Source organism: Macaca thibetana, chromosome 13 (genome assembly GCF_024542745.1).
Source record: "Macaca thibetana thibetana isolate TM-01 chromosome 13, ASM2454274v1, whole genome shotgun sequence".
Lineage (NCBI taxonomy): Eukaryota > Metazoa > Chordata > Mammalia > Primates > Cercopithecidae > Macaca > Macaca thibetana.
The window spans coordinates 103,388,882-103,411,063 of record NC_065590.1 but is presented as its reverse complement, the minus strand read 5'-3'; the positions used below and the strand labels follow the sequence as shown (position 1 = coordinate 103,411,063).

Here is a 22,182-nt window from a genome sequence, read left to right as displayed (position 1 = left end):
CAGGGCCGTGCCCCCGAGGTGTCCTCTCCAGGCTTCCCTCCCGGCTCAGGCGCCCGTCTTTGGAGTGGGTCAAGCGCCGCCGGAGTCAGGCCGCCCCAGGCCACGTGGTTTTCTGGGGGCGAAGCCGAGGCAGCCCTACCCCCAGGGCCCCTTCCTATGGGGCAGGGCAGGGCGAATCAGGACGGCTCCAGAGACTGCCCGGAGGGCGTGGCGGGGAGGGGCATGGGGCAGAAACGCGGGGGGGGGGTGTGTGGAGAGGGGCGTAAGGGCGGGGGGAGGGACATGGGGGACGTGGGGGCAGAGCCTGGGAATGGGGCGGGTTGGGCAGTTCCCATTTGAAATCGCTCAGGGTGGCCCCTCTAACTCTGTGTTCATCACCTGGGCCTGCGTGCATTTTCAAGCTTGCCTTTAATTAATGAGACTATTGCCCTCCCTCGGTTTGTGTCTGTAATCCCGTTCTTGCAGCCTGTGTCTGCTTTCTGTGATCTCAGCTGCTTTTCTCTCCTGGTCCTTTATTTCCTTGTAGGTGTCCTTATTGTTTGACTGTGAACTACTCCTTTTGTATAGCTTTGTGTAGGGACATTCTTCGAGGGCTGAGATAAAAGTGAGATTGCCCAGAGAGGATTTCCATTTTCTTTCAAATGCTCCCAGTTCAAAAATGCTCTGAATTAAATCAGCATCTTGAGTTTTGTTTGTTGTTTTTTGAAAAAGTAGTAGGATTTAGTGTGAGGGCTGGTGTATGGTTCCAAATTCTTAGTGGTATTTGCAAAGATGAGAATTTACTATTCAGTTGTTTCTGAAGAAAAATCGTAAGTCACAGGCATCACAGTTGCTAAGAGGTAGAATCTGGATTAGCATATTTCAGAGTGAAATTTATTACTATGATAATCCTGTTATGTATGAGAATTCGTGGACAAAATTATATTCCTTTAGAGCCATGTAATTTGTGATTATTTTTTCTGGGCGAGGCAGATGATGTCAATATCTAGAACAGACGTCTCACCCAGGATCCAGTGCTGAGTGTTGTTTTACAATTAAATAGTATATTTCTACAAAAACTGACTTTAAAGTCCTTTTTGATACACATATAATGAAAAGTATTTAACTTTATCCTAAGACATTTCCTTGTAAAACTGGCCTATGTTTTACATGTTAGCAAACGGGGAAGGAGACATACCAAGCGCCTGCCACGAAGCCTGGAGCATGCCTGGGAGATGTTCCTCTTTCCTCTTGCTGTGGGGCTAGGCGTTTTCCAGCAGACCCTGTTATACCTCCAGTTTTGTAGAGAGAGTCTCCAGTCTCCTAGTTTATTTAAAATGTTTTGGACATGTAGCAAAAGTATTGAGAAAAAATTGAGATGTTTTTCTTCCCAGTGCTTTTACTGTTTATGATTACTTTTTGGGAGGAAAGACATGTCACCCACTGCAGAGGGAGGGGAATTAGGGTCCGTGTGGCAGACAGCCTGGGTTATTTTGCGTTATCTATTATCCATGCATCTTAAGTACTGTAAAATAGATGAGCCGTGTCTGCATGTGAAGGTCAACACAGAGAGCACGTGGGGTTCCTTTTCTTCAGTTTCTTTTAGGTCATTGAGTATGAAATTGGAATTCAGACTTTGGTGAGCAAAGCTCTGAAAAGTGTGGCTGGATTTTCACTGGTATTAGTAAAGTAAACTAGCTCTTGGAAATTTATATTCTGTAATTGCTAAACCATTGAGCAGTGCAATTAATTTTCACCGGAAAACAATATTCTAATTGTGTCACCAGCAAATGGACTTTGAAGTGAAGCCTGTTGTTATGTTAGTGATCCGGGAGCTCCCCTCGTAATAGTGGTTTCGAGATGGTGCATTAAAAAGACAAACATCAACAAATCTATCCAATATCCAATCATTACTCAGACATTTCCTGGAATAAAATAATTTGAGACCCAAAGACCATAATTTTTTTCTTTATAAAACAAAATATTATAATATTTACTTTTCAAAACAATTTAAAGTGTCTAGGCTTTATAGCCTAGAATTAATATTTCTTTTGTGGAGAAAGTCATATTTACAACAAAATCTAAATCAGGGTGTTGCGTATGTGTGCACGCATGTGTGTGTGTGCGTGTATGTGTCTGTGTGTGTTTAGGGGCGGGACCCCAAAGAATTTGAATGCTTAGGAACATTACCCTGTTTACCTTAGAGCTGGTTGCTGAGACATGAGTGTGAATGTGCTATTTGAATCAAACCATCCTCATTCTTCCTCAACCCAGCTTTTTCTTCTCATCTCCCTGGCCACCCATTTGTACCTGGGAACTAGCAGATGACAGGAGAAAGAGTAAAAGTTGTGATAGATGACGGGAATGCTGGCTTCAGAGCCTCAGAGCCAGAGACTGGTGGAATTTAATCCTGGCTTTCTCTACCTGAGTAATGTTTAACAAGTTAAATAACCTCTCCAAGACTTGGTGTCCTCATCAATAAAGCAGGCTTAACATCCATTCTGCGGTATGGTTGGGAGAATGGAATGAATGCCGTAGGGTAAAGTGCCTGGCACTGGTTCTCATGGATGGTTTCTTCTCTTCCTTTGTTCTCTGGAAGTAGCCAGGAGGGAGCTTGCACCTGCTGGTCCCATCTCAGCTTCACAGACCCACTCCCTGCCCACCTCAAGGCACGCCAAGCCCACCCAGCAGGCTTCTCTAAGTGCCTGGGTTAAAGACCTCAGGTCATGGGCTCTCTGAGGAACTATTTGTCTTTTCTTTCTGTTTTTGTATGTTCTTGGGAGCGCAACATTGAAATAATAAATAGTATTTTGTGTTTTTGTAGGATCTTTTTATGTGTTTTTCTGTGTTAAATTTTATTTTTTGGTTCCATGTAATGAAAGTCAGATGTCTCATTTGGGAGATTAGTGTTCATAAACAAAGATGGAATTTGGGAATTTAGAACAAATTTAAAATATTTATTTGGAAAAGATGAAAACTAGACTAGCTAGTGAAGAGTGGCTACAAGGGCCTCCAGGCAAGTGGAGAGGCTCAGGCCGAACTCAGCCAGCAGCCATGTTTTGTTTGGTTCACACAATTTTCGAAGATTTGAGTTGGCTGCAGCATTTTATATTTGGGAGAATTCATGTAATAACATGAACTTTTGGTCTCCCTTGGAAAAAATAGAGGATTTGATTGTTCAGAGGACTTGGTTGTAGTTGCGCGCATCTCCACTATCTGGATGTGTGAGGCCCTGTCCACCCCAGAAGGGAAGGGACGCTCCCACTGGCCACAGCCCCCACCAGTCCCTGAGACCACCCTTGGCGAGTGTCATCATTTACTTGACCAGTTTCTGTGGGGATCTGCGTCTGTGACTCTTTATTGAACACTTAGTTATTTCTTCCCCTTCTATTTACCAGTATAAGTTGACCCTTCTCTAAATATTGCTAAGACTATCAAAAATAATAACAATCTCAAATACGTATTTTTTTTAAATCAGGAAGAAACCTTAGTATCACATATAAATTTGAAGGTATTATTTATTACCCTGAAAACATTTTATTTTTGAGGAACATGGAAGTCCCCAAAGTCCCCAACAGTAAAAAAACATTGCGTTAGTAGGGCTCAGACACATTTTATGCTGGTGACTCTTTTCCAGTTTGCAGTTTTGGCAAAAGGGGAGCAGTGTTGAATTTCTGTGAACCAGGAGGGAGCAGTGGGGCTGCAGAGGAGCTGGAGGAGAGTCTGGGTTTCTGGTCCGACCTTAGCCTGTCATGGGAACACTGATGAGCTTGCAGTTCTGGGCCTTCAGCAACCTGGTTAAAAAATGCTGTTGAATTCGATGATTTCTCAGGTTTCTCTTTAATAAAATTACATGAGGGAAAGCAATGTCACTTAAGAGACACTTTCAAGGGGCAGTGCCAGTAGTACCCAGTGTGAAAACTGTCCTACAACAGCATTGCTATTGTATTCTGATGTGGATTCTAACACCGAGACAATTTTAGATTCTAGTTCCAAATTGCTGTGGGGTTGTATCTATTAAGCCGGAAAAGGACTCATTTCTAAAGAGTCTGGAACTTTCTGTGTGAATATCTTCCTTCTAATGATGTTTTCTTCTTTCTTCTTTTGCAGTTATATTCATATAGTTCCCCGAAAACCTGCAAAGATAAGGAAGTTGAAGGAAGTAAGTGTTCGCTTCTACCAACTAATAATGGAATAAATTGGCCAACTTGGTAAAAATGTAAATGTCGGCATAGAATAATTGAAGTTTTACAGAAGCAATGTTTAGAAGGGAATGCCTGCAGAGCTGTGTTGCTCTTGAAGTCAGAACATGCTGTGCAAGCTTGTCATACTTGTCAAAGCACTTAAGTAACCAAGTGGCGGAAGGCAGTGAAGAGAGGCTAAGATGTGCGGAGGGAGATAGTCATCTTTGAGGCACACTGTGCAATTAATTGAAGTTTTCATTTTCCTTTTGTTTTGGGGGGGGTTTGAAAAGACAGATCTCAGGAAAAGTTATTTAGAGTTATGCAATGTTGAAGCTAATTATAATGCTAAATTTAAAGATTTGTCCCAAGTTCTCAACATTTTTGTACTTGATAGACATTTATGAGGTCTACAGGACAGAACATTCCATCACACCGTTCTTATCACTTGATTCTTAGTAAAAATAACCATTTAATTTGTTTAAAGAGACATTCCTTTTTTATAAGCAATAAAAACCACAGTTTTAAGTCAGATAGTCTGTTGATATTTAGAATTTAACGTTTTTACTTAAAATGGACTTATTTTGTGGATTATTACACAAGTGAGTTATTTTGAGGGCATCTACTTCTCTGAGTTTGCAATATTGCTGTTCTTAAATTTTCTCACCTGTAAAATGGAGATGATAATAGATACCTCAGAAGCTTTTTGTAAGGACTAAATGATAAAATACATATAATGCGCCAGCACTAGTTAAGGGCTTCCCTCTACATCTGACAGAAGCTGCTCTTCTCTGTGTCTTTGGAGTAGCCAGTAGCCCCAGCATTGTTCACAAGCACCAGCTTGCAGAATCGTTCTGCTGCTTTCTTGGAGTCTGCCCTTGAGGGCAGTTAAAATAAGTCAAATGTATTACTTTACTCACCTTAAATTGTAACTTGCCAAGGACGAGAGGGCAAGTTTCCAACTAGAAAGCAATTCTGGCAGTCACTGAATTTCAGGGCTACCTTAATAAAGAGCGTGGAAATGATTTGTGATCATCCTGACACCTTTTACCTGTTTTCCCCTCTCCATGTGGGGCTGGGAGTGGGATTAAGCAACAATTCTGAAATCACCCTTGAGAACACTTGTTAGAGTTTGAGTCTCAGTTCATCCTTTGCATATTTCAGTGATTTAAATAAGATATGACTTAAAAGGGAATATTTTAGGACAGGGAGGAAATTTCAGACTATCTTGTCAAAACTTCTTTTTTTCTAGTAGGAAGCCTTGGTCTACAGACATGAAATGCTGAGCAGGCACACCAGGATTTCCACACCCACGCTGGCCTTGTCCTCCTAGGGCAGGGATTAGGTTGCTGGGCACTCACTCTATGAGGCTATAGTTACCCAAAAAAGTTTAAAATTTTTTTTTATTTTTGAATTTCCACTTTGTTCATTTAAAAAATGTGATTATAAACATAGTTCTCATTGAGAGAGGTGTCAAAAATACTGTGCAGAAAATCAAAACTACAGTGAGATACCATCTCACACCAGTCAGAATGGCTATTTAAAAATTATTTTATATTTTTTCTTCAACTTTTATTTTAAGTTCAGGAGTACACGTGCAGGATGTACAGGTTTGTTCCATAGGTAAACATGTGCCATGGTGGTTTGCTGCACAGATCATCCCATCACCTAGGTATGAATCCCAGCATCCTTTAGCTGCTCTTCCTGATGCTCTCCCTCCCCTCATTCCTCCTCTCTGACAGGCGCCAGTGTGTTTGTTCCCCTCCCTGTGTCCACGTATTCTTATCATTCAGCTCCCACTTACAAGTGAGAACATGTGGTGATTGGTTTTCTGTTCCTGCATTAGTTTGCTGAGGATAATGGCTTCCAACTCCATCCATGTCCCTGCATGAGTACATTGCGTGATGCTGAGGTTTGGGGTATAATTTATTCTGTCACCCAGGCAGGGAGCATAGTATCCAATAGTTAGTTTTTCAACCCTTGCCCCATTCCCTCCCTCCCCCATCTATTAATATTAGTCCCCAGTGTCTACTGTCATCATCTTTACACCCATGAGTACCTACTGTTTAGCTTATAGGTGGGAACATGGAGTATTTGGTTCTCTGTTCCTGTGTTAATTCACTTAGGACAATGGCTCCAGCTGCATCCATGTTCTTTTTTTATGGCTGCATGGTATTCCATGGTGTATATGTACCGCATTTTCTTTATCCAGGCCACCGCTAATGGGCACAAGGTTGATTCAGTGACTTTGCTACAGTGAATAGTGCTGCAATGAACATATGAGTGCATGTGTCTTTTTGGTAGAATGATTATTTTCTTTTTTGAATGGTAGTTCTGTTTTAAGTTCTTTGAGAGGCCTCCAATGGCCCTGCACAGTAGCTGAACTAATTACATTCCCAGCAATAGTGTATAAGCATTCCCTTTTCTCCACAGTCTCACCAGCACCTTCTGTTTTTTAACTTTTTAAAAATAGCCATTCTGCTATTATTAAAAAGTCAAAAAACAACAGATGCTGGCAAGGTTGTGGAGAAAGAGAACGCTTTTACACTGTTGGTGGTGGGGAGTGTAAATTAGTTCAACCATTGTGGAAGACAGCATGGTGACTGCTCAAAGACCTAGAGGCAGAAATAGCATGTGGCCCAGCAATCCCATTACTGGGTATATACCCAAGGGAATATAAATCATCCTGTCATAAAGATACATGCACATGTATGTTCGCTGCAGCACTATTCACAATAGAAAAGACATGGAACCAACCTAAATGCCCATCAGTGACAGACTGGATAAAGAAAATGTGGTACATATACACCATGGAATACTATGCAGCCATAAAAAAGAATAAGACCATGTTCTTTTTTTTTTTTTTTTAATACTTTAAGTTCTAGGGTACATGTGCACAACGTGTAGGTTTGTTACATATGTATACTTGTGCCATGTTGGTGTGCTGCACCCATCAACTCGTCAGCACCCATCAACTCATCATTTACATCAGGTATAACTCCCAATGCCATCTCTCCCCACTCTCCCTCCCCATAGTAGGCCCCGGTGTGTGATGTTCCCCTTCCCGAGTCCAAGTGATCTCATTGTTCAATTCCCACCTATGAGTGAGAACATGCGGTGTTTGGTTTTCTGTTCTTGCAATAGTTTGCTGAGAATGATGGTTTCTAGCTGCATCCATGTCCCTACAAAGGACATGAACTCATCTTTTTTTATGGCTGCATAGTATTCCATTGTGTATATGTGCCACATTTTCTTAATCCAGTCTGTCACTGATGGACATTTGGGTTGATTCCAAGTCTTTGCTATTGTGAATAGTGCCGCAATAAACATACGTGTGCATGTGTCTTTATAGCAGCATGATTTATAATCCTTTGGGTATATACCCAGTAATGGGATGGCTGGGTCATATGGTATTTCTAGTTCTAGATCCTTGAGGAATCGCCATACTGTTTTCCACAATGGTTGAACCAGTTTACAATCCCACCAACAGTGTAAAAGTGTTCCTATTTCTTCACATCCTCTCCAGCACTGGTTGTTTCCTGACTTTAATGATTGCCATTCTAACTGGTGTGAGATGGTATCTCATTGTGGTTTTGATTTGCATTTCTCTGATGGCCAGTGATGACGAGCATTTTTTTCATGTGCCTGTTGGCTGTATGCGTGTCTTCTTTTGAGAAATGTCTGTTCATATCCTTTGCCCACTTTTTGATGGGGTTTTTTGTTTTTTTCCTCGTAAATTTGTTTGAGTTCTTTGTAGGTTCTGGATATTAGCCCTTTGTCAGATGAGTAGGTTGCAAAAATTTTCTCCCGTTCTGTAGGTTGCCTGTTTACTCTGATGGTAGTTTCTTTTGCTGTGCAGAAGCTCTTTAGTTTAATTAGATCCCATTTGTCAATTATGGCTTTTGTTGCTGTTGCTTTTGGTGTTTTAGACATGAAGTCCTTGCCCATGCCTATGTCCTGAATGGTATTACCTAGGTTTTCTTCTAGGGTTTTTATGGTTTTAGGTTTAACATTTAAGTCTCTAATCCATCTTGAATTAATTTTCGTATAAGGAGTAAGGAAAGGATCCAGTTTCAGCTTTCTACTTATGGCTAGCCAATTTTCCCAGCACCATTTATTAAATAGGGAATCCTTTCCCCATTTCTTGTTTCTCTCAGGTTTGTCAAAGATCACATGGCTGTAGATGTGTGGTATTATTTCTGAGGGCTTTGTTCTGTTCCATTGGTCTATATCTCTGTTTTGGTACCAGTACCATGCTGTTTTGGTTACTGTAGCCTTGTAGTACAGTTTGAAGTCAGGTAGCGTGATGCCTCCAGCTTTGTTCTTTTGACTTAGGATTGTCTTGGCAATGTGGGGTCTTTTTTGGTTCCATATGAACTTTAAAGCAGTTTTTTTCCAATTCTGTGAAGAAAGTCATTGGTAGCTTAATGGGGATGGCATTGAATCAAGACCCTGTTCTTTGCAGGGACATAGGTGGAGTTGGAAGCCATTATCCTCAGCAAAAATAATTTTTAAACTCTTTTGGGTAACTATAGCCTCATAGAATGAGTGCCCACAACCTAGTGCCTGCTGTAGGAAGACATGATTTTTAATGCCTGAAAACTATTCCACCATGTGAATTTATCATAATTATTTAGCCCATCCTCTTTGAGCAGACTTTTGCCTTTTTGCTATTTTAAACAGTGATATAATGTAACGGACCCTTTGTGGAGACACGTTTGTTCACATAAATGATTATTTATAGAGAAGTAGAATTAACATGCATTATTTTAATCTCCTAACTATTTACTTCTGGATTGGATTCCATAGTATTTCTGAAAACTGACGTTGCTTCCGACAGTGCATGAGATGCCCAACACCACCCTCTGGGGTCGTGGGGATGGAGCTGTATCATGTCAGTGTGCAGGGCCTGGAAGTGCCTGGTGCTCATGATCCTGCCCCCATTTCCTTTTGTGGAAGTAGTCGCCTCTAAAAAGGGTTTGCAGTTATTATTGTTTGTTGTGTAAATGCTTGTCTTGGTGGGACAAGCGTTTGCTTGGACATAGGTCAATGGTGGAGCCAGCCCCGAATGAGTTGGAACCACCTCCAAGAGCTTTGGCCGACACACGTGATTTACTCCAAGAACTCTGCTGTGCCTGGAGGGGACTGTAAGAGTAGCTGAGATTCAGAGCTGTGTCCTGCTGTCCCATACGAGAACACAGAGCTAACTGGTCACAGGACCTAATGGCATACTTACTAAACCACAGTTTGCCTGCCTTGTGGCTTGTGGGGATGCATCTATGATCCCAGAGACAGTATAATACTTAATGAACTAAAAGACTTGTTGGCCAGGTGCTGTGACTCACACCTGTAATCCCAGCACTTTGGAAGGCCAAGATGGGAGAATTACTTGAGCCTAGGAATTCTCGACCAGCAAGACCCTATCTCTACAAAAAGTAAAACAAACAAACAAACAAACAGTTATCCAGGCATGGTGGCATGTGGGAAGCTGAGGTGGGGGGATTGCTTGAGCCCAGGCGTTTGAGGATGCAGTGAGCTATGATTGCACAACTGCACTCCAGCCTGAGCAACAGAGTGAAATCCTGTCTCAAAAAAAGAGACTTGTCTTTGCTTGTTTTCCTTGTATATTACGTTCCAGAAATAGAAATGCTTTGGTCAGATGCCAAGTGCTAGGACTTCATGGATTTCTTTGTGAGTCCCCCATGCTGCTGATTTTGTATGTGGCCATATTCACGTAGCCAGGGCTGAGATACCTGCACATCACACTGTGCATTGGAGTCGTGTCAGTCCTTGAATGCTTCATCATTGTGTTCAATGTCCAGAAGTTTCCTTTCTTTTAACATGGAATGTTGTGTGGCTTACGTTCTCAGCATGTTTTCACACCTGTAGTCTCATCTGCAAAAATGGAAAAATAGCAACCGTGTGAGTGAGGCAGAGCAGGCCGTAATACCTGCCATTTAAAAGATGAATAAATAGTTCAAGAAAGGTTAAGCACCATCTGCAGTTGGGTGGCTCGTTTGCAGTAGAGCTTGGACTAAAACCAAGCATTCTAGGAATGACTCCAGAATTTCTCCCACTCTTTTCCCAGGAAAAGACTCATGACTGCTTTTTGTACAACTTGCTAGTATTAAATGAATTTCTTCTATTTAATTCAAAGAATTAAGGCATCGTAGGAATTTTTTTTCTGATAGATGTTCAAGCACTTACATCACAGAAAGAGAACCCTGGTGTGCAGTGGCAGCGGAAGGCACCCCCCAGTGTCTTGAGTGAAGGTGCAAAGCAGCTCCCCCAGGGAAAATGCAGGGAGCCAGCAGGATGGGGCACAGGGTTCTCCATGATCCATGCGAGGGGCTGGGGGAGCTTCCGTAGGAAGAGCACCAGAATGAGAGCCTTCCCCCTCTGCTGCTCCACCTCTTTCTAGGGTGAGTTGAGAACAGCTGCATCCCAGGCGCCCAGGGTCAGGGGAGCTGCCTGCCTCAGCCCTAAAAGCTCCTGGAGACCTTGTTGGAAGTTAAGGCCGTGTGCAGCCCTTCCTGCACCAGTTCCAGCTCGATAGGCCTTGGTCTATTCACACACTGGGGTTTAAGGATGTTTATAGTAGCATTTTGTTTTTAAATTACAAAATGCTAGGGACAACCTGAATGTCCACCAATAGAGAAATGGCTAAATGATTCGTGTTATGTCATCCCGGGATTAGATCTGTAGGGATTGATCTAAAATGGTATCTGTCACAATGTGGGCAGGATTCAGTGAGATGATCTTTGTAAATCACTTTGCCTGGTGCTTCTGACATACAGCAAGAGCTCAATAAGTAGTTGGTGCTGTTATTATTCATAATGCCTTTAAATTGTAGTTCATCCTATCCAAATTTGAGATCCATGATTGCCTACAATTTGAATACCAGTGTAAACTGTTTTACAAATTAAATGTGGCATAAGCTTTTGCCAAGTCCAAAAATTCAATGTTTAAATGTTTTACTAAGTCATTTAGCCTTATCTTGTGATACAGTAATAATGAGCAGAAAGACCTAGCTTCTGTAAATTATTCTTTCCCAGAATTTCTGTTTTGGTCAAAATATATTAGTGGGAAAATTGAAGAAGCTTCCCAAGAGATTTTGATTTATGTAGAAATTTACTTAAAATTAATGAGAATACCATAATATACTTTTAATATTGTAATGGAAATGATTTTTAAAATACTTCAATATAATGAATTTGAAATTGCATTTCATTAAATGGAGGGATAAGGACAATTAGATTAGAAACAAATGCTCTTGGGGTCTTGGCTTTCAATGACTGTGCCAGGTTGGTTTAATGAGAAAAGTGTCCTTGGTCTTACTTCAATGGAAGAACTTTTATTATAGTACGACATTGAGATTTCTGGTTTGTAATCTCAGGTTGTAGAGATTTAGGCAGATTTACTAGGAACAGATGAATCCCAATTCAATGTTTTTTCCCCCACGAAGAATGTGTTCCAATTCTACTCTTTCAGTGGGCCTATCCTGGACTATCAACAAGTGTACCATTCATTTAGACCACACTTTTGTCGTGGAAGAGAAGGACATGATTTACTGAGATGAATTTTTTAGATCACTGCAGCTACCAATGAATCTAACTCAAAGGTTGTTTTAAAATTAATTTCTTAATATATATTTTAATAAAGTGTTTTACATGATTTCCTGCCTTACCGAAAAGCCTGGATAATAAAATTTAACTTTGTCCAGGTGACTCAAGCTTAGGCTGCAGTACTTTGAGCTGGCTGAACCAATAGTCACTTCCACCATATTTCTTAGTGATCTTGCCAATGGCAAGACCACTGTTTGCCCTTTGCTGTTGACCTGTCAGGAGCACATTCTTTGGAAGCCTCTGCTTCCATTTTTAAAAAAGTACCCTATAATTCATGCTCACTGTAGAAAAATGAGAAAATATATGTAATTTAAAAGAAAAACATATTCATAATTCTATCATTCAGAGATTAACCACTGTTTTTCCATATGCTTTTGACATGTACACATTATACCTATACATACATGTATATACTTCTAGCTTTATAAATATATTTATTTAAGCAAAATGGGAGCATAATCTACTTTACTTTTCAAATTTGCTTTCTATTTAATGATGTATCGTGAAATCTCTACATGTCAAGAAATATATTCCTATAATACTTTTTAGTGGATTTAGAATATTGCATTAAGAGATGTAGAACATATGTTTTTGAAACCAGCCTTCTTTTGCTTGACATTTAGAGAACCTTTTTATATGTCCTACTAAACTGCTCTCCTGAGAGATTACACCAAGTTAAATCTGTGCCCACTGTGAGACTGGGTGTTTCCCACACCTCCCAAACACTGTGTGTTATCCTTCATTTTCCCAACACATTGCCGTGCTGGTGCCATAGCTTTGTGGAAATATCATGGGCTCTGTCATTTGGACAAATTAACTTCTCTGCTCAGTTAATGGGTATGGCTGTATCTATGAAATAGAGGTTAAATGTAATTATCCATGTATTCTGGTCATCACAACATCCTAAACTTTCCATCCATCCATCCATCCATCCATCCATCCATCCATCCATCCATCCATCCATCCAATTTAATCCTAATGCTTGTGTATTTGGAAGTGTTTGCTTTCCTGTGGCTGATTATGCCAGAGCAGGAACACAAAACCAAATAATATGTGTATGTCTACTAAGCCCAATGGTTCTTTCACTAAATATTTATTGAGCACTGGTTATGTACCAGGTACTATTTGAAGCAGTTATACAAAAAGGAAAAACATCCCTGCCCTCAAGGAGCTTGCATTTCAGGTGGTGAGACAGAAAATAAACAAAATTCATACAATATAGAGTATGTGGGGGATATGAAATGTCATGCTGGGGGCTGTTCAATTTTAGATAGGATGACCAGGTAGTCTTCATTGAGAAGGTGACTTTTGAGTCCAGACTCAAAGAAGTGAGGGAGCTGCCTATTTAGATATCTTGGGCAAAAGCATCCTGAGAGGGAGAACTGATGGTGCAAAGGCCGCTGGTCTGTTGTTCAGGGAGTGACATGGACTTTGAGCGAGAGTGTTTGGGTACCATGTTGATAGCCATGAGTTAGGAGGCTGCTGCAGTGATCCAGGCGAGGGACAGTGGGGATTTAGATCAATGTGGTGGCGCTGGTGATTATGAATTCATGCTGGGAGTCAGTGTGGGCAGAACAAAGTGAGTTCCAAGGACAGGGTCCTGGAGTGCTTAGAGGGCAGGGAGGTGAGAAGGAGCAGAGAGGGCTGGAGAAAGTCCAGGTGAGTGCAGGATGCTGGGTGATGAGAGTCAGGGTGGGCCATCTGTGTCAGATGCTGCTGACCAGATAAGGGAGATGAAGACTGAGATGGGACCACTGGATTTAGTAATATGGAGGTCATGGGCAGAAAAGAAGAGAAGAGAGATGGGAGATACAAACTGCCCTTTAATCGAATTTTGCTCTAAAGGAAAGAGAGAAATGTAGAGGTAACTGGAGGGGGAAACAGAGCCAAGAGAGTTTTTCTAAGAAGTGACATCATGTATGTGATGATGGGAGTAGCTATTGCAGAGGGAAAATTGATGACGTGGGACAAAATAGGGAGAATTACTTGAGAAATGGCCTTGGTTGGGTGAGGAAGATATTATAAAGAATAATAGTTGCTGTCTCTATAGGACTTGCCTATTCTGGACATTTTATGTAAATAAACTCAGACAACGTATGGCCTTTTGGATATGGTTTCTCTTAGCATAATATTTTCAAGGTTCATTCACATTGTAGCGGGTATCAGGGCTTCGTTCCTTTCTAAGGCAGAATTCCATTCTGTTGTATGGATCTACAGTATTTTGTTTACCCATCCATCAGGTGATGAACATTTGGACCTTGTTGGTCATAGCCCTGCTGATGGGGGTGAGGTGGTCCTCTTTCTCAGGAAAGAAGATGATTTATTTCCTTCTCTTCTGAAGCTCTTCTCTCTTCCTATTTTCTATGACTGTTGTTTCTTTTACTTGTGGGACTATTGTCATTTCCTGTCTTTTGAACACTGCTGTTTTGTAGAGTGCTCTCAAATTCATTTTCTCTTCGAGTTCAGGCCACCCCCACTCCATTCTCTCCATTACTTCCATAATCTTCCATGTGCCAAAGACCCCCTCTCAAAGTCAGGACCCACATCTCTAGGCCACTGTCACTTGGATGTCCCAAAGACATCTCAAACTCAGCATGTCCAAGTTTGAACTCATTGACCTCTGACCCCAAACCCAGTTGTTATTTTGTGTTTCCTATTCCAGAAGATGGAACTGTCCACCCAACTCCTAAAACCAGAAACCTGGGCATTTTTCTCAACCTTTACCTCTCCCAGCAACCCCCCCGTCCCTTCCTGCCCACCCATGCCACCTCCTGATCGTCTCTTGAGTCCACTCACCTGCTGTCATCTTGGCTGCTCCTAGCCTTGTTGAGGCCGCCGAGTTTGGTCACCTGGAAGGAGTCCCGTGCCTTCCCCTGGTCTCCTTGCTTCCAAACTTGTCCCTTTGCCATGTGATCACGTTGCTCCCCTTGTTCACATACATTAAGGCACTCCTCTTGGCTCCAGGGAGGCGACGTCTGCACTACTTACCGTGATGTTTAAGGCCCTTCTTGATCTGGCCCCTGCGTTCTTCTCCAGCCTCGCCTCTCACCGCTCCTCCCTCTGTGTCTGGGATCCAGTCCTTGATGGATTTTCAGTTTCCCAAAGGCCTCTCTCCATGCACCTATTCTCAAGCCAGAGTTCTGTGCATGCTGTTCCTCCTGCCCTGTTTAACTCAACTGACTGGTTTCTGCTTATAATTCAGGTCTCAACCTAAAGGCCTCTTCCTCCAGGGAGCCTCCTTTCTCCCCAGGGAGGGTCAGATGTTCCTCTCCTGTGCTTCCGTGGCACCCATGCTGGCCTCAGCAGAGCCCCTGGCACCTGGCGCTGTAATTGCTTGTTAACTTGTCCCTCTGTGCTCCCAGCCCTCTGAGGCCAGGAGTAGTGTTGGTCTTTTCCACCACTGCATTCTAACTCTTAGCACAGTTCCTACCATCAGAGGTGGGTCCTCTGTGAATGGGTCTTGAATAAATGAATGAAGCAGGGATTGAGTACTTACAGGAAGGCTGGTGACCGGCAGGATCTTAGGGGCAGGTATTCTCTCCTTGGTTGTTCTGTGGATTGGCCTAGATGAGGCCTTGCTTCTGAGTGGGGCTGACCAGGCCAATCGCAGGCTCCACAAACTGTCTGGCTGTCTGACTCTATGGGACGGCTTCTCTGGCTCTTAGAGTCAGCAATTTTGGAGGCCTGGAGAGCGTCAGTTCTCATTATGTTTTTTAGCAGGGAGTGCCTCTGTGGGTGCATGATACATAAATAAGGTGTGTGGCTGTTTCTATCAATGAGATTCACATGGCCAGACCCCAGGTTGGTTCCAAGGAGTGAACCTCGCCTGTGTTCAGCTCTGGGACTTGGCTGTTGCTCTCTGGGAAAGTCCAGGGCCTTGTGGACTAGGGGGCAGCATAGGAAAGACGGGGGTCAGTTTTTATCGCCATGTAGTTAACACTGGGAATGAGCAGACCCTCACTGAGCACCCACTCTCAAACAAGCGCTGTGCTGGGTGGAGGCTTTTCCTATTGTGTCTGGAGTTGGTTCCTGCCAGTGGGTTCGTGGTCTCGCTGACTTCAAAAATGAAGCCGTGGACCTTTTGTGGTTAGTGTTACTTAAAGGTGGCATGGACTCAAAGAGTTTTACAATCCTCTTGCTAGCTACAGAGTGCTGATTGGTGCATTTTACAATCCTCTTGCTAACTACAGAGCACTGATTAGTGCACTTACGATCCTCTTGCTAGCTACAGAGTGCTGATTGATGCATTTTACAATCCTCTTGCTAGCTACAGAGCACTGATTGGTGCATTTTATAATCCTCTTGCTAGCCGCAGAGCACTGATTGGTGCATTTTACAATCCTCTTGTAAGACAGAAAAGTTCTCCAAGTCCCCACTCGACCCAGGAAGTCCAGCTGGCTTCACCTCTCACTATCTCAGTGCCTTACAAAATCCTGCAGGCTTGGTGCAGCAGTTTTTATTTTCCAGGTGCTCTTTCCCACTGCATCCCAAGCCTCTGGCTGTCCACACTGGGTCTAATTCTGCTTCCTCATTCTGAGCTGGAGCTGCTGTATTTCTTTTTCGTGCATTTTCTGGTATGCTAAAGGGTCACAGTGAAGATTAGAGTTGACGTAGGTTGGAGGTCATGATAATGGGGATGGGGCAGCCGTGTCGGGCATCCCTCTGCCTCTAGAGCCCATCCCACAGGGGGTTGGATGGGGCTTTGACTGATGTCTTGGAATGTTGGTGGACACTCTCCGTGTTCTAAAGCATCAGGTGTAAAAACATGAGAGATGCTTCAGGTACCAAACCGGCCCCCACATCACCCTTAAACCTTATGTAAGGACTGTAAGTTAGTAAGTTTACTGAATGAAGAAACTATAGAGAGTAGTGAATGTTGTGGCATTTTCTCTCTCCTCCCTGTGGGTGCCTCATGCTCCTTCAAATCAGAGGTGAGGCTCCAGAGGATAGCTCAGAGTGCTGGGATGCTGTGGGAAGGACCAAGTCGGATGCTGCAGGGTAAAGCACCTCTTGAGAGGTTGAGGGTATGCTTGGGATGACCCAGCCCATGTGCCAGGGGTTTGGGTTTGCAGGTGAGTGTGAAGGTGGCAGCTGCTTCCATCATCCTCAAAGCACCTGAAGGATGGTGGGTTCTGTGCTGCCTCTGAAGACAGCATGGGGAGGCGGCAGCTGTGGAAACTGCACTTGTCCCCTCTGGGGAGCTGATGTGGCAAAGGTGTGTGCCTTTCCCTGGGAGGCAAGTGGATGCCTCAGAAGGTGGCCAGACTTGAGCTGTTTGAAAATCATTGCCAGCCATGGTAAAGGTCTGTGGGGAGGTAGCAAAGGGTGTGGTTTGAAGCAAGAGTCAGCTGAGGAAGGTATCAGAAACATTCTGCATCAGGAACAGTCCAGCATGGAGTCTCTGTGAGGTTTTCAGAGGAACTCACTAAAGCCTGCATGCTCCCTGCCTCCCCAAAGAGCCACATTTGGACACCTGCCAAAGAAGAGGACATAGGAGGTCAGATGACAGTAGCTCCAGTTGTATTTGACACTCCCTTGTTCTGATGTCAAGATGAGGAGGAGGTTGGAGGCAGAGTAAAATACTATGAAACAATGAAATAACCATTCCCACATGCACCCTTCCCACATGCAGCTGGGTCAGGCTTGAGCTAAGGGGAGAAACTCTCAATGGGATATAGGATTAGGATTTAAATTGGACTGGGCAGGACATTCTCTGTGTCTGTTGAGACAATCAGATGACTTCCCATTTTTAGTTTGTTAATATTATGAATTACATGAATTGATTTTCAAACATGGAGCCAACCTTGCATTCCTGGGGCAAACCCCACTTGATCATAGAGTATTGTTTTTATATTTGTTGAATTTTATTTGCTAAAATTTTGTTTAGAAATTTTGTGTCTGTGTTCATAGAGGGATGTTGGTTTGTAGTTTTTTTCTCCTTGTAATGTCTTTCTCTGGTTTTGGTATCATTTCTTCCTTAAATGTTTGATGGAATTTACCAGTGATGCCATCCTGACCTGCAGTTGTCTTGGTGGAAAGGTATTTGGAAGAGCTTGTCTAGAATTGGCATTGTTTCTTCCTTAAATGTTTGATAGAATTTACCAGTGGAGCTATCTGGGTCTAGAGTTGTCTTTGTGTGGAGAGTTTGAACTACAAATTCAACTCTGTAGTAAATATAGGGCTCTTCAGGTTATTTCTTCTTGAGTAAACTTTGCTAGATTTTGTCTTTTAATTTGTTCATTTCGTTTAAGTTGTTGAATCTATTGGCATGAAGTTGTTTATAACGTTCTCTTATTCTATGAATATCTGTAGACTCTGAAGTGATGTTGCCTCTCTCATTCCTGATATTATTTGTATTTTCTATTTTCCCTATATGTCCATCTACAGATTTATTAATTTTATTGAACTTCTCAAAGAGTCAGCTTTTGGCTTGTTGTTTTTCTCTATTTTTCCCCCCATTTTCTATTTCATTGCGTCTGTTCTAGTTTTTATTCTTCCTATTGTGTAGGGAGGCATGCATCTCTTTGGGGAATCTCTTCTCTCCCCCGCAACACTCTGTCCCCTTTCTCTTTGGGATGTCCTTTTCCTCCAGATGCCCTTCCTTCCCAGGGCTCAGGCTTTCATGAATGAGCCCTGCTGCTGTGTTGACAGACAGCTAACTTCCTTTCTCTGCATTTTTGTCAAAGGCATTCTGGAGACAGCATCTCAGCCCAAAGAGCAACCAGTGTTGGAGATTTCATTTTCAGTGTCAGGCTTAGAGGGAAGAGACTTTCAGAGGCGGATTGGCTGCTTCTACTGTGTCTCACTTCCTCCCTTCTCACCTCCCTGCTAACTCCTCCATAGACCATCTTTGTCTTCCTAGGCTGGGCACAGAAACTGTCATCAGTATCTCTTCCCCATCCATAGGTCAACATTTGTCAGCAGCTTTGATCTTCTGTTGTAAGTATATGATCCAACTACCAGCAGAAAGGAGCAATTAACTTTGGCAAAATTTGTACTGATCAAGCGTAACTTGCATGCCCCTGCACTCGCCATACCTCTTCTATTCTTGGTGTTGTCTGCTCATAACTCTGATAGTTTTAATCTTCCCTCTTTCTTCCTTTTCTGTTATTTTATTTGTAGTGGCTATCATTAAAGCCTGTGCAGATAATGTAGGTGATTAACATCCAGCCAGAAGGAGTGGCTGTTCTCATTTGTTACTATTTTCTTTTTTTACAAAAGAGGTAATCGAAGGCTGTCTTCTGAATGTTGCTCACTCAAGAATACTTGTTGGTTGGTTAATTGCTTTGCATGTGCACTCCTCACTGTTTGAGAGGGGGGCTTAAGGTTGCTGGGGTGGTGATGATGGTGATGAGGAGAGAAACTTAGGGATGAGGAGCCGTTGGTAATTCAAAATACTTCAGAGAAGAGAAAGCATTTTTCAATTTGAAGAAATACATTCTGAAAAAATAAGATTTTAAATATAAAATTTCAAATTGCGTTCCATGTAGGAAGAGAAGTGAGGGGGCAAACACACTTGATCAGGAGCAGAGCTCTTGGCTTTAGCTTCCTGGCTGCTGCTGTGCTGACTTCAGAGAAGTCACTGCTCTCTGAGCCCCAGTCTTCTCATCAGAGGCATGGGATGCTGGCTTGGATGGTGCAGAGTTCCGCTAGCTCCAGCAACTTCCATTCAGGGTCTATCATCGTTCAAGTCAGGCACCATCCTAGAGGGACATCAAAGGGACTCAGACACGGACTTCCCCAGCCAGGGCATCCCAGTTAGGGGTGCAGGGCTTGGCGAGCTGGGACACCTGCTTCCTTCCCAACTTTCCAGAGGAGGCAAAATCCCAGCCTTTAAAATGATGATGGAACTTTACAAAGCACATGAAATCAGCGAAGTCAATCATAAAACCCGTGTTTTTTTTTTTTTTTTTTTTTTTTTTTTTTTTTTAAGTAAAAGATTGCAACATTTTCTGAAAGATGGAAAACAACACCTCATTATCACCATGACCAAGAAGGCAGAGGTACCATTCCCCCCGACCATGTTTCAGCCACACTTGCCTGTTCTCCCACGTAGGAGCCCATGGTGCCACGTGAAACCAGAGACAGGGCTGTGGAAAGCATTGTTTGCCCAGGTTGACACATTTCTCCAGGAAGTGGTGAGGGACTGGTGGGAGGAGATTTCTGGTGTCTGAGCACTCCTTACCTCAGTGTTCCAGAACGGCTAGCCTAGTAAGGCTCCTTGACATTTTGGGGAGATAGTAAAGCTGATTGTTTCTTTGACTCACAGCATCACAGAATGGGACTTGGAAGTGACCTTGGGGTGATCCAGTGCAAACTTTTTTCTTGACAAATGAGGCAAGAAACATAAAGACCACAGCACTTCCCTTGAGGTTTCCATGAATGGTGGCAGTTGTGTGTCTCTTTAAACTCCCAGGCTAAGCACCTACTGCAGGGTTGTTCAGCAGAGCCTTCTCTGTGAATTCATCCTGCACAGTGCTGAATACACGAGAGCTTGATCAGAATCATTTGCTTCAGATGAGATCCTCCTGTGGCGAAGTCTTTTCCTGATGCTAGATTCTCTCAGGTTTTTAATTGGATATTTTACGTGGAAGGGGCCATGGGGATGTTCTTGGAGGGTAGTCGGAGAAGCATTGGAGAAGTGGAGAGAGCAGGGACTTCGGAGCCCAAGATAAAACAACAACAAAGCCACAATAATTGCTGTTTGATATGGTTTTGTTATGTCCCCACCCAAATCTCATCTTGTAACTCCCACAGTTCCCATGTGCTGTGGGAGGAACTCCCACTATTGAATTGTAACTCCCACAATTCCCATGTGTCGTGCCAGTCCGAGGGATTGAATTATGGGGGCAGGTCTTTCCTGTGCTGTTCTCGTGATAGTGAATGAGTCTCACGAGATCTGATGGCTTAAAAAAAATGGGAGTTGCCCTGCACAAGCTCTCTTTGCCTGTCGCCATCTACGTAAGATGTGACTTGCTCCTCCTTGCCTTCTGCCATGATTGTGAGGCCTCCCCAGCCATGGGGAAATATAAGTCCAATTAAACCTCTTTCTTTTGTAAATTGCCGAGTCTCTGGTATGTCTTTATCAGCAGCGTGAAAACAAACTAATACACTGTTATCAACTGAATCCTCATTACAGTCATTTGCTAAGCACTTGACAATGCGTTATCTCATTTCAACAATTTTATGAGGTGTGCACTACTGCTGTTAGCACTGCATGCAGGAGGCAGCTGAGGCTCAGGGAGGTTATAAACTTGATCAAGGCCACACCACTAGTAAGTGGCAGAGCCAGTACTGGGATCCTGGATGATCCAAAGCACAGGCTCCTAAGTACTAGGCTACATGGGTAGGGATTCCAGTACTCATTTTGCTAAAAAGTAAAATAAAATGTTTTTTGATGGCTTATCATGGCCAGGACACTTAATAGCTGTGTGTTCTTGGGAAGATGATATAACCTCTCTGATTCTTTGTTACTGAGGTATTTTGCCTTGTTATGTTGAGGGTTAGGTATGAATGCAGGTAAAGAGTCTACTGCAATGCTTGATTCATGGTGGGTATTCAATAACCTGTAGTTGCTCCTTGGGGGAGACACACCTGTGGTCATCTTGAATCTTCTATCTTTTAGATTTGGTTGAATTGCCTTGGTTGAAGAGGTCTAAAGCTCATGGCGTCCTTCAGCCTCTCAGGACAGATGAGTGGTGTGAGTCTTTGGCTCTGACAAGTGTGAATGAGGCTGTCATCACCATCAGACACATATGCTCAACATTGCTCGGGAGATTATTTTATGATGTACAGTGAAAAAAAGTCCAGAATCACATTATTTAATTGCTGGAGTTATTTAATTAGGCAGGTGATAGCAGGGTTAATGAATCGTTAACACCTCAAAAGAGCAATTAGCTCATTGTTTCCATAATTTTATGCAATGAAGCAGAAAGCTGGTTCTTAGGGTGGCTGTATTTTAACAGAATTTTGCAGAAGATAATTTCTGTTGTTTTGTTTTCAAACTAGGTCTGTAAATTCATGCTCGTTGTTGATACTCAGCATTAGTTTCTTTACCATGAGTATGCAGGTGTATATAATTTTATATACAGTATGATAATAGGGTAGAATGGATGCAGGTGGGCATTTCCACCTTCTTCCATGGCCTCTCTTTTCCTGGAATCCTTTTCAGAGCATCAGAGCTGTTTTTCCCTAGTCATGGTAGCATTCACTCATCCATTATTCATTTGGCTTCATGAAATAGTTATTGAATTCCTGTTGGGGTCACTCATCGTTCAGGCACTGGAGGTACTGGGTTGAACATGACAACCAGGGTTCCTGCTCTCAGAGGCTTCCATTCTACAAAGGAAAATGGAAACACATAAACAAACAAGAAAGCAGAGGCAGGATGAAGTGCT

The 22,182-nt window shown here is 42.8% G+C and overlaps 4 protein-coding genes across 16 annotated transcripts in view; 1 reads left to right on the top strand and 3 right to left on the bottom strand.

Moving 5' to 3' along the window:
* The window catches only part of RNASEH1 (ribonuclease H1), a 173,270-nt gene extending 164,163 nt beyond the window's left edge, over positions 1-9,107 (bottom strand). The window contains exon 1 of the mRNA XM_050754062.1: positions 9,097-9,107. The gene's annotated coding sequence lies outside the window, so the exon portion shown is untranslated. The remainder of the gene's footprint in view (positions 1-9,096) is intronic.
* ADI1 (acireductone dioxygenase 1) overlaps positions 1-22,182 on the bottom strand; it is an 847,802-nt gene that overhangs the window by 220,896 nt on the left and 604,724 nt on the right. The gene's annotated exons all lie outside the window — the stretch shown is intronic.
* The window catches only part of DCDC2C (doublecortin domain containing 2C), a 135,929-nt gene that overhangs the window by 396 nt on the left and 113,351 nt on the right, over positions 1-22,182 (top strand). For all 3 annotated transcript variants that reach the window (XM_050754059.1, XM_050754058.1, XM_050754057.1), the window contains exon 2: positions 4,090-4,141. In XM_050754059.1, coding sequence (XP_050610016.1) covers positions 4,090-4,141 — 52 coding nt within the window. The remainder of the gene's footprint in view (positions 1-4,089; positions 4,142-22,182) is intronic.
* The window catches only part of EIPR1 (EARP complex and GARP complex interacting protein 1), a 579,020-nt gene that overhangs the window by 515,474 nt on the left and 41,364 nt on the right, over positions 1-22,182 (bottom strand). The window lies entirely within an intron of this gene.